This window comes from Panthera uncia, assembly GCF_023721935.1.
Source record: "Panthera uncia isolate 11264 chromosome D3 unlocalized genomic scaffold, Puncia_PCG_1.0 HiC_scaffold_8, whole genome shotgun sequence".
Classification (NCBI taxonomy): domain Eukaryota; kingdom Metazoa; phylum Chordata; class Mammalia; order Carnivora; family Felidae; genus Panthera; species Panthera uncia.
Genome location: NW_026057586.1, coordinates 47,900,646 through 47,916,137, shown reverse-complemented (window position 1 = coordinate 47,916,137; position 15,492 = coordinate 47,900,646). Strand labels below are relative to the sequence as shown.

Below are 15,492 nucleotides of genomic sequence, written 5' to 3'. Positions count from 1 at the left end.
TGAGCTCATGGATGAATCATGCCGTTATCCGGCTGTTTATAGGAGCTGCCATTAGACAAAGATTTTGGTGTAAGCTACATTAGGGCCCCTTCATTGTCTGCCAGTTACCCTTGGGGGATGGCTTATCGGTGAAGTGCTGAGTGTCAGGGGCAGGACTTGTAGACTAAAAGCTGCTTTGATTTCACTTTTTCCTGTCAGCCCTGGGCTTTGTTCCATTGACTCTGAACTATGGTGGTGTAACGTTCAGCTCTGCTACAAGTAAGCAGACTCAATCCAAGATGGCAGCTGTATTTTATCTGAAGAGGTGAGAAATAGGATTTCTTAAAAGATGATAAATGTTTTTATATCACAGGGTTCCAGCGGATGCGTAATCTCTTAATTAAAATTAGCTCACAAGTGGTATTTCTTAATCCAGCTTTCAAGCTTTACTCTCTGCAGCAAATCTCTCTCTTTTTTAAAAGGATCTGGAAATCCTATTAATATTTAATTGGTTTTTAAATTATTTATGCATCAAAGCGTTCAACCTGTTGTTGTTCCTTAAAGAGCGAGTGCCCAGTGGTGTTTTTGTCTGGCATTACAAGGTCTCGAGTTTAGAGCGCCATTAGAGAAATGATCACAAGTGGAGGTTGGGCCATCTTGGAAGCTGGAAGCCCTGGAAGCTAGTTAATTGGATTACGCACACATTTCCACTTCCCAGGTGTTAAGTATTTAAATCATATCTTTTTTTATTAGGAGTAATATTGGTTTGCTAATCACATGCTCCTTTAGGAAAGGGCCTTAACCTTGAACTTCTTGTTATCTAACAAGGAATCTTGTTTGATCAGTTGCATGCATTACTGCTTCGTGAGCATCGGTAATGGGAGATCATTTTACCTGTTACACGGGATGAAATCAGGACTTGGGACATTGTGAGGTTAATAACAACCTAGGTAATCCCCTTTGGGCACCAGGATATCTAGATTGGCCATCTGCTCTGACCAGATGATTCCACAACTGCAAAATCACACTCATCCACTCTTTGCTGTGGGAGCCAAAACAGAGACAGGTCCAGGGGGTTTCCAACCACAAAGTCATAGGCTTTCGAGGAGAGCTACATTAAAAGAATTGTGGGGCCATCCTGTGAAGAATAGGGCTCCATTCCACAAAGAACCAACCTATATTTCTGCCCCTTGCTGAAGGGTAGAACTGTTGCCTGGCTGTCTCCCCAGATGCATTTTCATCTTCTGTTTTCATCCCCTCCCCCATCTTCTGTGAGCCCCTGCCCTGTCCCCCCTTAAACCATCTCCCATCCACTCCCAGTGGCCAGACTTTGTAAGAAAACCTTTGTGCTGGGTTTTCAAAGTGTTGTCTGTTGCCTACAGCCTCTGCAAAAGAAACTTGAATGGATGAGAAATGAGCTCTTACAGCTAAGTAGGTCTGAGCTGTAGCGTCACTCAGGCCTGTGGAAGAGAAGAAAACAGACCCTTGCATTGTCCGTGGTTCCTCACCACTGGCTCTGTTAGTGCATCTGCCCACATGAGATCCTTTCCTATGACCTGACTAACTAACCATGTTCATCTCTGAATGCAAGCTATAGCATTTAAACCTTAATGCACACAATTTTGGATAGTATCCATATAGGGTATTTGAACTTGTCTCTATTCCATTTTTAGAAGGAGGTGGAACATAAGTAAATTAATATTTGGACTCTGGATGTATCTGGGAAAAATAATCTTCCAGGCTTTTCAGAGAAACTGGAAAGTCCAACTTCAGTTTGCTTTTAATTACTTACAGCTGCAGCTCCGTGTTAATTCAGTTCTGTCTCCTGGTACTGGAGGGTTCATGCTGGCTTTTGAGCCAGACTGTTTTCATACACCATTTTAATGAGAATTCAGAACAATGATCTTAGAAAACATCAAGATTTTATCACTACTCCCCTAGGACTTTTGCCTAATTCTTTTTCACTGGAGTTTTTTACAGATTCTTTTTGGATGAACCAGCAACACTGTTCAGAGTTCCTTTTACAGAAAGGCAACTCTTCCTGGCTCCCCAAACAGTGGGGCTTCTTGGGTCATAGGTCTCTCATTTGCTTCACACTCACATGTGAGTCCTGAGCAGTTACTTTGTCTGTAAATTAGGTGGCACGATGTGAAATCGCTATGTACGTAGGTCAAAACGGGCAAGCAACAGCATTTTTGTATGGCTCATGTTAATACAAGATTTCAGCAACTCTTACGAGAGCACTTAGCTAAGGAACCTAGAGAAGTTTGTCAGCCTCTTTGTGAAAGCCGTCTTTTGTCAGTTGCCACGAGTCTTACTATCTAGAAATTCAAAAGCCAGTAAAAGAAACCAACATATTGAAATCGCTTACACGAGATGTGGATGTCATGTTCCATGGACATGCCACTATGCAAGCAGATGTGTGCACGAGTGTGCTTCTAATTCAGTTCCACCAAAGTGGCAGTCCTGAAGTTAGCAACAACCTCATCTTGAACCTGAGCCAGAAAAAATGGGAAAGCATGCCCTCAACCGCTGCCGTGAAGCTATCAATTTTCTGGAGCGGTTGTGATATTTATTACCATGTGGGTGAAGTTTTGAAGTTCAAATGGAGCAGATAGGAGTGTACCAGATGTGGTGTGCAGGAAATGCCTCATTTCTTCTTAAAAAAAAAAAAAAAAAAAAAATCTACTTAATATGAACAGCTGGCCCATCCCCCACACTCCAAGGCTGAAAGGAAATTAAAAGATAATTATCACTGGGCATCCTCCTTTCTCCCCACCAGGATGTGCAAAGGACCTAGAGTCTTTTGTAATGCCTCGGATTTGGGGAGCACCACTGCTCATTGTTCGCGAATGTGCTTGGTGTTGCTGAAACCCTTATCACCCCGTCCCCATGGCCTTCGAGGCAAAAGGATGTGCTGCTGTGTGCCCCACATATGATGTGCATCTGATCACAGCCAGGAGCCCAGTTCCCAAGGTGCTGGAGTGCAGGGTGTGGGTCCCCTTTGAACTTGGGTCCCATAATCCTTTCCCTCCCCACTGAGGGTAATCCTGTGCTGGCTCCCATCTGCAGGGTCCTGCCTCTTTCCCACCCCTTCTGGGACACCTGACACCATCTCTCCTCAGTGAGCTGGGGCCTGGGAAGTAAATATCCTGAGGCAGTGGCCAGGCCACTTGTGGGAAGTCTTACGTGGTCCAGTACTGGAGCTGCTAGCCATGTTCCCTTGCTAGCTAGCTATTTGAATTTAAATGAACTAAAATAAACAGTTCAGTTCCTCAGTCAACTCATCACACTTCAAGCACCCAGTTGCCACAGAGAGCTAGTGGCTACTGCATCAGACCACGCAGACAGGATGTTTCCCTCACTGTAGGAAGTGCTATTGGACAGAGCTGGTCTACAGTGAGTAATGTGTGTTTTTTCTAGGAACAGTTGAGGTTGGATCTACTACTCTCCTGACTTGTTTTCCGACTCTGCTTGGCTTTGGTTATTGACAAAGGAGAATGGTAACAAGCGAAGGGTGGTGGGCAGGGATGGCTATGGTGAGCAGACTCACACACTCTCTAGAGATGGGTTCCTGTGGTTAGGTGTGGTGGGGCTTTTGCCTGTTGCCCTCTCTCTCCCATGTTGTCCAGAGTGTCCTGAGGTATTGGAATAATCACTGGGTCTAAGAATCCCTGTTTAAATCTTTAAATGGGTTTTGGGATTTATCTCCTAAGAGGGATCTTGGATTTTATGTGAGCACATAAAATTTAATGTGTGTTGTAGCTCCATTTCCCTTGGGGGTGGCATCGGCAAGGGGAGTGCGGTTTGAGCGTGGTTTGAGCGTGGCTGGTTTGATTCTGTGAACTGGGATGTGTACGTACAGCAAGGAGGGGGCCCGCTGGCAAAGGCAAGGCTGTCCAGGGAATCAGGAGCCTGTGAGCAAATTGAGACTGATGTTAAGGGACATGATAGACAGCCATGTCCCATGCCATCTGTATAAATGAGCACTGGTAAGACAGCAAAGAGCCAGACTGCCTGGCTTCTTAAGTCAATACTACACATCAGACATGGTGTAGACAGGATACAATCGTGGAATGAGCCTCTGTCCCTGCCTGCAGCCAGAGCACTCTTAAAATGGGCATGTTTTGTCATCCTCATTTCTTTCTGTTTTCTCACCCCATAAAGATAGGCCCTGCTTTTAAATTAGTTTCAGCCCTAAATAACATTCTCTGTCTGGCAAAATAGAAACAAGGAAACAGTTGTTTGGGAGTTGGGAATTTGAGGCACGTGCTTGCTGGGTTGTGCTCTAGGCAAGAAGGAAGTCCCGGAAGCGAGCTGTAGATCCTTTAATAAGACACAAGGCGCTGCTGTCTTTGTACCCACTTGCCTCCTGGGCTGCCGCAGCCATCCCTTCTCCTTGCCCACCATGGCTACTTTTGCCTTGGTTGCCTGGTTCAGGTTCTTGCTCTGTAGGCGTTTCCCTTTGTTAGTGCAGGCATCATCTCTGTCCATCGTTTGAGGAAGCCTGAGCGACAGCCTGGATGGCTCACATAGGAGGCAGGGCAGAAGGGCAGGTGGTCTCTGGCGTGTGCCATCCCAAGGTCCTGGTGGCCTCGCTGAGCCCCACTCTGCTTCCACCTGCTTGCTTGGTCCTTCCAGCTGCCGATTTGAGGTCAGAGACTAGAATGCAGGTCACTGTTCGCTTAGCATGTTTATAAAGTGATGTGACCTAAATCATCCTGGACGCCTTGGCCCTCAGTGAGCATGTTCCCCCCCGCAGAGAAGGTGCCCCTGGGAAAAGGCAGGCACATCCCGAAAGGACTCCCATTGCTCAGAATATTTTTGGAGCTCAGGACGGGATGATGTGCACCTTCTGACAAAGTGTTTACAGTTCTGTATGTTAATGTCCTAATTCTGCACCATCCCTAAGGGGTGAGTCTGAGGTCTGAAATTACCCGAAGTCATTTACAGTCAAATCTGGCTAGTAGGGTATGAGGGTGGGAGGGGGCATTCTGATTCAAGCAACAGTGTTCAGAGCAAAAATATATATAAATATAAAGCTTGAAGATTGGGAAGGTTGGTTATTTGCCTTTTTTTTTTTTTTATAAGACTTTATCAATTTCCAAAGGGGCTCCAGAGAGTTTTGAACATGGCAATACCATGGCATCCCAAGGAGAGTACCTTTATTCCCCTATGTATATATATGTATATTTTTTTAATTTTTCCCCTAATGTTTATTTCTGAGAGAGTGAGAGAGACAGAACACGAGCAGGGGAGGGTCAGAGAGAATCCAAAGCAGGCTCCAGGCTCTGAGCTATCAGCACAGAGACCGATGTGGGGCTTGAATGCACGAACTGTGAGATCACGACCTGAGCCGAAGTCAGACACCCAACTGACTGAGCCACCCAAGTACCCTGCAATATTTAAAAAATGCAATATTTGATGCAAATTTGGGCTATTTCTTTTACAGCTGTTAATCAAGCTTTCGTTATAAGGTAGGGTTTTAGAGCTAGTGATTGCTCAGCTAAATCAGAAAATGCCTGTTTTCCTTCACAGAAGGGGACGTCTCTTGTCTCTCTTCCCCTCACTCACCCGGCTCCCTCTCTTTTTCTTTGATTTCTTGATCTTTGGCCTGGAGAGTCTTGCCTTTAACATTTTTCTCTTGCTTAGTTTGTGGAAGACAGCCCCTGAATATGGTGCTTCTCTCCAGGCCACACAGCAAGAACACTACCAGCCTGAGGTGGCTGTGTATAACAAGCACCATAGACACAGAAACTGGAAGTCCTTCCCAAATGTGGCTGTGTTTTAGAATCCCGTGGGAAGTGTTTAAAACTGATACCCAGGTTGCACCCCATTCCAACTGAAACAGAATGTCTGTGGACGGGAGCCAGGCAGTGGTAGTTGGTCAGAGAACTCCAGGTGATTCTAATCTGCAGCCAAGTCTGAGGACTACTGTAAGGAGGGGGACTGACCTTGACAATGTGAGCAGTTAACGCCTGAGCATAACCGCAGCCAGCTTGTCTCGCATCTTTTAGGCAATGTGATGTACTGGAAGCAACACTGGATGCAAAACCAGTCTCTACAACATACTATCTTGTGTCTTGGCAAGCTACTTAACCTACTGGGGGCTTCGTCTTTCTCATCTGTAAAATAAGATCGTAGCAATACCTTATAATAAGATCATTTTAAAGAATGAAAGATGGTGTGTGCAAGTCTTGGTAAATTGGGAAGTGCTGTATAAATGCTTGTTGTTAATACTGGAGATTATTCTTTTACAGAAAAATACTCACTTCTTAGGTCCCTTGGTGAGATAGCTAGGGTGACTATGGTGGCATTAATTCCTTCATTAATGCAGTAATAATGAGAACTGTTTAGACACGAATTTATTAACTCCCATCTAAAAAAGGGGGCGGCAAGGAGAGGAGGTCTCCCCCAGCTTTAAAATGAATCCAGCAGCGGGAGCCCAAGAGAACCATTGTCCCACCATACCCAGAGATTGCTGTCTAGCTTCCGGTAGGATGACTCTCAGCAAAGGGGCCTTGTGCAGCAGAGAGGGACATCAGTGGTCCATCGGCTTCTGAAACTGACTTTCATCTTCAGGCTTTCTGTTTGATTGGATTTCATTTATGTCAAAGTGGATGAACCAAGGTAGAACTGCCCTCAGTATTGCTAATGGGCCTCAGAGGCAGGACAAAGGGACATGCTGTTGGCCAGGGCCTGCTTGGTCATTTTTGTCAGTGTGACTGTGGTGTCGTGTATAGTAAACATCATCATGGCTCTTTTGGGTACACACCAAAGCATTTTTTCTTGGGCTTGTCCTTCCCAGGGATTTGAAGTTGGATGGAGGGAAACAGTCAACAGGTGCCGTGAGCTTGAAAGAGATCATTGGCCTTGAAGGCGTGGAGCTGGGAGCTGACGGGAAGGTAAGGCTTTCTGGCTTCCACCCAGCAGGTTTGTGCCGACACCTCCAGGGTTGGGAAGCAGAGGCAGCGTGACAGACCGGGACCCTTGCTCGTGGTGGAGGAGCCGAGTCTGGGGCCCCTTCCTGGTGGGTGATGCCAGCCCATCCCTGTTCCCCTAGCGTGCATGTGGAACCCTGCCTCCCCCCACCCCCGAGCCAGTGATGAAATAGCAGCACGCGTATTTCTCCTCCAGCACAGTTTATGATGGAATCCATGATACTGACCACTGTCTCAGACAAGCACACCTGTGCCTCTTCTGGAATGGAGTGACGGGTGGTTTGAACATGCATTAACTGATGCTGTCAGCCAGCAGCATTCTTGCTACTAGAAAGTTTGCAGGGGCGGGGAAGAGGGCTTCCTGTGGTCCTGAGCAGCTGAGTCTGTCAGCCATAGTGAGCACCTAGCAGGAGGGCTGTCACGTTCCTCCCTGTCCACGACCCAGTGAGTGAGCTGCTGGGTGGAAGCCTGAGGAGTGAAGGTTGAAAGATGAAGTTGACCTTTTGGTGCTTGATCCAGGTGGTCTTTGTAAGCGCTTCAAAAGCCTGTTTGTGGAGACAGTGCAAGTATTTGGGGAAGCTGTCTCAGGGTAGCTGAAGCTGCTGGGGCAGCACATGACCTCCCACAGCCCCTCTCCCGGAACAACCGGTCCCCACTGTACCCAGACGACATCAGCCCCGAGCCACAAGTAGGCGTGCATGAGGTGCACTTTTCCAAGCAGGTGAAACAAAAAAACACTTGTTCCATCTCCATTCCTGAAGTTTGAGTGCTCACCTGGGAATGAGAGAGGTGAGCTAGAGACAAGCATCAGAGATCGCATCTGCCAAAAGAACGTACAGGAGGCCACAGCCCTTTTATCAGAGACTCTTGGAGCCTGACGTGTTTTGGAATTCCGTACTTGGTGGGTTATTAAAACTCGTGTGCTATTCAGAAAAAAACAGCCATGTGTGGTATGTGCCTCCTGTATTACACAACATCCCAACAGCTTCTGGGATGGTTACCAAACACTAATATTTCTGTTATAGGACATGAGCATTCACCCAAAGTACAATAAATTTAAACTTTTACCTAGCCTTAAGTCAGTTGAGTTTAGGTTTTGGCACCAATAAATGCCAAAAACAAATTTCAGGTCTCCTTGGGCAGAGCTAAGAATATGGATGTGAACTTGGTGTGATAACTTAGCTTGGTCAGGATGCAAACCTAACATTGTCTGGGAATAATCCATTTTGTCCATTTTCATCTTCACCTTTTAGACTGTTTCTTACACCCAGTTTCTGTTACCCACAAATGCCTTCGGAGCCCGGAGAAATACCATAGACTCCACCTCCTCCTTCTCCCAGTTCCGTAACCTGAGCCACCGCAGCCTCTCCATAGGACGCGCAAGCAGCACCCAGGGGAGCCTCGACACAGGTAACCTTGGGCCGGGCTGGCCCCGGGCAGCGCGTGGTGGAAGGTGCCTCGGTGCGCAGTGTGTGTGGGTCTCTCTGTGTGCAGGCTGGAGGAAGCATGCCTCTGGAGCGTGAGCTCATCCCACGGGTGACATGACTTTTGGGCAAGCCCGATTTCAGGCCATGCATGTGGCCATGCAGCCAGGCCATAGGGGGACCCCACCATTGAGATATTTCAGCCACTGACTCTCAAGCTCCCACAAGGAGAAATGCCATATGCTGTATCGTGCAGATATGGCTGGACCCACCCCGCTCCCTTCAGCCTCTCTCTACCACTCAGAGATAATCTACCAACTTATCTCAACCTGGTTCTTGCCTGTATTTTCACAGTGTTCAGATTTGGCTTTTTCAATTAATGGGCCAGAAACACAGGATCAGGTGTGAGAACTTTGTGAGTCTCGTGGTGGGTGAACTAACATGGCCTGTGAAGGAAGGCTTGCTTGCTTCCAGCTTGGCCTCCACACCTCCGTAAGAAGTGAACAAGGGAGAAAACTGTATGAGGCAGTATTATTTCCACTCTTGGAGAAACTCCAGGTGAGCCACAAGTTCCTCAGGCCTGCCCAGGTGCTGAGCTTGGCCATACTGTCCTGGTGTATCCACCGACTCTGGCCACGTACGGCTGTTTGCACTGGCACCTGCTCTTGTCTGTGTTTGTACAGACATGGTGGCCTGCCTGGAGGCGCTCACACCACAAATGTGCTGCTCACATGGCACCACTGGAGGTACCAATTCGATCTGCAGGTTTAGCAAATGCATTTTTTTAGTGCCACATTTTGTGATCTCATTGCTTGCTGTATCTTTCACGCCCATTGAGGTTTTGTGCTCTCCCAGGTCAGGGAGATTCATACATAATTTTCTAAGGTGGAAAACCTGTCACAATGGAATGTTAAGTATTTGGTGAACCCTTTTGCAGGGGATACAGTTCATTGGCATGTAGAGACGTCTCCTGCGGGTCAGAGTGTGCGATGTGACTCTGGGCTAAATGGCCTGAGGCCAGCCTTGCATCGGTGTAACTTTGTACTGGGCGTTTGCACTCCCCCTGTACCCCGCCTCTGCTTCTGAGAGTCTGGGGCCCCTATTGATCATTTTGTGTGTGATCCTTAGGTAGTGACCTGGGAGACTTCACGGACTATGACCCAAATCTCCTGGATGACCCCCAGTGGCCTTGTGGCAAGCACAAGCGAGTTCTGATCTTTCCTTCATACATGGTGAGTAGCGGGGGAGAAACAGTCCGTTTTGCTCACCCCCTCTGCCTCTGAGGAGTAGCTTGGAGGTGATATTCTCACCCTAACAGATGGCTGCTCTCTGGGGTAGGGGGGCTTGTTCAAACGCTGGTTGGCCAGGGAAGCTTCTTGAGGTCTCCCCAGTGTGAGCTGCTTACGGAAGGACCAGCACGGGCTGGTCACCTGGCCTGTGTACACCACTTTGGCCCCCAGCTCGGTGCTGGGGACCTCACCTCTGAGGGGACACAACTGAGCTTATACATTCGTAGGCCCCACTAGGGGAGGACCAGGCCCATCAGGCTCAGCTTTGTCTGGAGATCCATGGTGACTGGAGGCCTCCATGTGCACTCCGAGCAAACGTTTGGCACTGGGCTCCCGATGACAGAATTATCTCCTGGGAGAGTGAAGGTAGGACAATGTGGGCGTTAAATGCAAAATCTTCCCTTGCCATTTTTACTTCATGGACTCTTCCTGTTTTTCCCTTTGTGTAATTTCGGTTTCTGCTTTTGGCTGACCACCATTTCCCACCACTTGGGCTGCCGTTTCTCCAGACACCAGTGGGGCCTGATGGGGTCGTGTGTCCTTTCTTGGGGCGGACTTGCCCCAGCTCAGCGGCCGGCAGATCCTGGGCAGCTGTGGGAGGAGGAGAGAGCTGGGCTTGTGGGAAACCTGCCACACCAGGCCTGCCACACACATCGGGTGGGAGAGCACTGACCCGGAATGCCCCTGCTGCCTCCCTGATGGGCCCAGATGGGGCGGGCACAGTTCACAACACCCGGCTCTGGTTCCCTTGTTCCTCCACCACCCTTGTTGCTCTCCACGGCCTTAACTTCGGGAGCGAGCAGAGGGTCCTTCTTCTGTTTTGGGCTCATGGTTCTGTAAAAGCAAGGGCCGGGAGCCCATTTACTGAACGAGCCCCTGCACACGCGCTCTGAGCTGAGAGTTCTCAGCAGTAGCATTCCACGCTCCAGCCTCTCCTTCTCCCCTGAACGTTTGGCAAGTGGCTGACATCAGAGGAACAGCAGGCAGAACTCGGGACCTTCCCGGGGGCTTTCCAGCATATATCCTATTCTAATACACTGTGCTGAGTCTGAATGAATTACCAGAGGTACTTAGTTTAAAATTGCCCGTTTCTTACTCTCCCATCCTCTTTCCCCACCTCCTAAACACAGAAAGCAAGACCAGAGCCATGTGTAATTTTTATTCCACTCTATGACCTGTTAAGATTATATACTTCTTGGGGCACCTGGATGGTTCAGTTGGTTGAGCCTCTGACCCTTGATTTCGGCTCAGATCACGATCTCACGGTTCATGGGACAGAGCCCCATGTTGGCTCTGTGCTTAGAGCGCAGAGCCTCCTTGGGATTCTCTCTTCTCTATTTCTGCTCCTCCCCCGTGCTCACACTCTTTCTTTCTAAAAATAAACTTAAAAAAAAAAAAAAAAAAGATGATTTACTTCTTTTACAAAGCCAGAGTTTATTCATGTAAGCTAGCCCACAAGTGTGTAATAAATTATCAGAATCACTGCCCTAATGTTAAGGAGGGAGCAACTGAAACGTCATGGCTTGTGTAAGACTAAGATTCTTTGTTCACTGCTTTTTATTCACTAAGTGACGGGGCTGGAAACTGTGGTTCGGGGAGTTTGAGTGAGGCTGTCATAGTTGCCAGACAGGAAGTGGGGGCCGAGGCTAGAACTCCTGGCTTGGTCCTCTTCTCACTTGGCCCGTGACCCCCATGTCCCTCAGCAGTCAGTGGCAGAACTGCTGACCTTGGAGTAGGGCATGAAAATGGTTCTTTGGGCCAACAGGTTACCAGATTTCTAGGTAACCAAGAGAATAAGAGGGGGGCACTATTTTTGATTGACCTTGGGGTTTGGTAGGAAGCTCTTTTCTAGATCATGTTCTGTCTGGTGATAACATTGACCTTCTACAGGCCTGGTGTCAGGCTGGTACTACATCTTCTTTTCTTTAAATGATTTCACTGTGAGCTTTAAGGTTCTGGGCCACAGTCTACATTTGCGTGCCTGTGCACACAGATGATTTTTCGTCCTTGGACGGTGTGCCAGATGATTCGCCAAGTCAGCATATACGTCCTATCCTCCTTGTTTTATGTTCCCAACTGGCTCATTTTTCATTTCACCACGTTGAATCTACAGCCTGTGCTTCCTGTAACAGTACACGTTTTAGAGAACGAAATTGCTTGTGAGCCGCATTTCCTGGTCAGCTCCATAAGATGTACGTCTCCTACTCTGGCCACAGATATTGGTACTTTGATAAAATGTGGGGCATTTGCTTTCCAGCATAGTCCTCTGTCACTGATGTGCATGTCATGTGTTACAAAGAGCCTCAGACTGGCTCCCAGGAAACTTCCTGTTTAGAAGCAGGCATGGAATAGAGCTGTTTCACATGCAGCGAACTTGCACGAGTTAAGTGCGAGGGTTTTGTTTTTGATTCGTGTTGGTTTGCTTGAACTCATAGAATTTGTCCATTCAGCCAATACTGACTGAGGCCCTATTATGTGTCAGGCCAGGTGCTCCCTTACATAGTGTTTTCGTCAACCTTCTAGTGGGTGGGGAAGTCAGACAGTGAACAAGTAGACAAGTCACTGCAGTCAGGAGGAGGGTGAAGAAAAGTGGTTAGGAGATGATGGGGGCAGGGTTGGGGGGTGGAGGTTGGAGGCCGGCCTGCAGGAAGGCTCCCCTGAGGACATAGCATTGAAGGGGAGTGTGAGGGGTAAGAAGGAGCAGCCTTGCCAGGCCTTGATGGGAGGGGCCCATGCACAAGACTGTCACGTGAAGGGGTAGAAGAGAGCAAGTGTATAAAATCAAGATTTTTAACAGTAAAAGTCACTGTCCTTCCCTCTACGCACATGCACATACATGTACACTCCCACACACGCACAGGTGGAGAAGGCAGGCCCATAGATGATGATCCTGACAGACGTTCCATACCTACTCGACCCCAGGCACAGGGAACTGTGCTTGTAATGGGCTCTGGCTACCAGGGTAGACAGAGGTATAGGGTTACTTGACCCAGGCTGTTGAAAACCTTCTTTGAGGGTCTGAGGCACATCTTGGCCTGTAGGTGGGTGTGAGGCCCTCTGTGTAGACAAACCCAGCCTTGGAGCTTTCCTCTTGGTATGTGAACCCTCATCATTGGCAGGGCACCCCCGGCGGGTGGACGTCAGACCTGTACAAAGTCTGTGCACCCCGGCTCCTCTCTCCCCTCTCTGGGGCTTCCTGTAGTGGCCTTTGCTGGAAGATGCCCATCTCCCTTAATACTCCCAAGGCCTGTGGGGTCCTGCTGCCTATGCTTATCTCCCTGAGGTCCCCAGGGCAGCTCAGGTGAGACCAGCCCAACAGAGTCCTCAGGAGAGCCAGGGACTGTTGTCCAGTGTTTTGGAGTGTTCTGTTTCTGTGGAAATTCAGGGTCTGAGATGTACGTGTGGCCTCTGCAGAATCAGGCAGCCTTGAAAGTGATGAGCTAAACCTTTCACCCCATCACATCCAGTGGCAGCCAACTTTTTTTCTCTTTTCATATGAAGGTGTAATTTACATGTGATCAAATGTACACATTTGAAGTGTACAGTTCCATGATCTTTGTAACCTCTACTTTAATGGAGATAGAACATTTCTTTCCCCTTAGTTCCCTCCTGTCCATCCTGTTCTCCCTCCCACCTGTTCCTGGCAAGGCAGCTGCTTTTTTTTTTTTTTTTTTTTTAAAGTTTATTTACTTTTGAGAGACACAGAGAGGCAGAGCATGAGCAGAGGAGGGGGAGAGAGAGAGAGAGAGAGAGATACAGAAACCAAAGCAGGCTCTAGGCTCTGAGCTGTTGATTAGCACAGAGCCTGACACGGGGCTCAAACTCACAAACTGCGAGACCATGACCTGAGCTGAAGTCGGAAGCTCAACCGACTGAGCCACCCAAGTGCCCCTAGGCAACTGCTCTTTTGACTTCTGTCTCCATAAACTAGTTTGCCTACTCTGGCACTTTAAATAAGTGGAATCATATACTATGTGCTTTTTTTTTTGGCCCATCTTCTTTCATACGATTTAATAGGTGAGATTCACTCATGTTGCAGGTGTCAGTAGTTTGTTTTTTTTAATTGCTGAGTAGGATTCTATTGTATGGGTATACCATAGTTTCCAGTTTAGAGGCACTATGAATATTGCAGCTATGAGCATTCTTCTACAGGTCTTTGGTGGACATATATTTTCATTTCTCTTGGACAGATAAATACCTAGGAGTAGGCTTTCTGAGTCATTATGTAGGTGATGTTAACGAGCCGGGATGTAGTTGGACATATATTTTCATTCCTGTGTGTTCTAAGTGTGATATAAAAAGGCTGCTTGTGTTGCCACAGTTGGGACATGTCTTAAAGTGGAAGCGTTCCAGAGGCAAACAATTCCCTGAGGCCTAGAAAGAAGCCTGTTACATATAAAGTTTAAGTGGCACCTCTTTAAAACTGCCCTCACACATAGACTTAGGTTGGTTTTTAACCTTGATGTACGCAAGTCACTTCCACTATTAGCCACCATGAAAGGGCAAAGGGAAAATTTTGAAGTAAAGAAAAAAAGATTCCTGGGGCAGTTCTGGAAACCAAGTCTCAGCTACAAGTAGGGCCTGTGGTTTTGGCCCTAAAGTTTCTAGACGGTGACCACAGAATAGGAAAGTATGTTGAGCCTCCTGGCTGCATGTGGGTTCTCACAGGGCCTTAGCTTAATGATGGTGTTTCTCAGTGTGGTGAGGGCAGCGGTGAGGCCTCAGAAGCGGGGGCTTCCTGCCTTATGCGCCGCCTGGCCTGTCATTAAAGTTTCACCAGAGAGTGGTTGTTTATCATTAGAACCTGGCAGCTGAAGTCAGTAGTGGTTTTGTTTTTTCTTCCCTTTATGGGTGTGGAGAGCAATTAAGAGGAGAAAGTAGGCAAAAGAGCTGACTGAGCTAGTGCCAACAGAGTTAAGGTTATTTGAATGGATTTCTGGATCCTTTTCCTTTCTCAGGAAGAAGTCCCTCTCGACCTGTTCTGACAGCAGAAAAAAAACCGACTAATAACCTTTACGATATCTATATCAATCTTGAGAGGACATCTCTTGGATTGATCTTCTTGATAAAGTGCCTATGCCTGTATTTACTTAATATTACAGTCTAAATACTCCCAGAAAAACCCCTCCTTCGTACCCCCAGACCTCCCCAGTGTTGTGGGAATGTGTCTTAGAACTTTTTCCGCACAGTAGGAAATGCTGAGCAGTGGATAATAAAGAGTCAATCAAAGGAAGACGAATTCAGCCTTCTGTGTGGCAGGCAGTTGGCCCAGCTTTCCTTCACTGTATGTCTTTTTCACTGCAAGCTGTCTTGATTTCCTACTTACCTGTCTGCAGTGTGGGTTTATAGAGAAGATGAAGTAGCTTGAGCCCCAGGGGCTCCTCCCTGTAAGGCCCTCAGGTTTCAAGGTGCTTTAAAAGCTCCTTCAATTCAGGAGACCCTCACTAGGAAAAGTAATGTGTCATTACAATAACCAAAGTGCTAGGCCTTTCTGGAGACTTGGAAGGGCTTTAGAGCTTCCCCAGCTCCAGGGAAAATCTGTCAGGCACCTGCACAGAAGCTGAGCAGTGGGATCTTTGTCCCACAGCTTTTGATGCAAGTGTTAAAATACAATTATTTTTTTTTATTTTGAGAGAGCCCACACATGAGGTGGGAAGAGGGGCGCAGAATGGGGGGTTGGAGAGAATCTTAAGCAGGCTCCACCCGACTGAGTCACCCAGGTGCCCCAAAAGAAAATGCCTTTTTAAATGCCCTATTGCATTATGTGGTGCATTTTGTGTTTTGGTTTTAGGGTTTTTTTTGGGGGGAAGGGGTTGTGTGTGACAGCTTTGTTGGATGTAATTCACATATCCTACGATT

General features: G+C 47.6%; 1 protein-coding gene across 3 annotated transcripts in view; it reads left to right on the top strand.

Annotated features, from left to right (window-relative positions):
- CABLES1 (Cdk5 and Abl enzyme substrate 1) overlaps positions 1-15,492 on the top strand; it is a 114,273-nt gene that overhangs the window by 84,292 nt on the left and 14,489 nt on the right. For all 3 annotated transcript variants that reach the window (XM_049620363.1, XM_049620362.1, XM_049620364.1), the window contains 3 exons: positions 6,788-6,884; positions 8,174-8,330; positions 9,473-9,576. In XM_049620363.1, the coding sequence (XP_049476320.1) occupies positions 6,788-6,884; positions 8,174-8,330; positions 9,473-9,576 (358 nt within the window). The remainder of the gene's footprint in view (positions 1-6,787; positions 6,885-8,173; positions 8,331-9,472; positions 9,577-15,492) is intronic.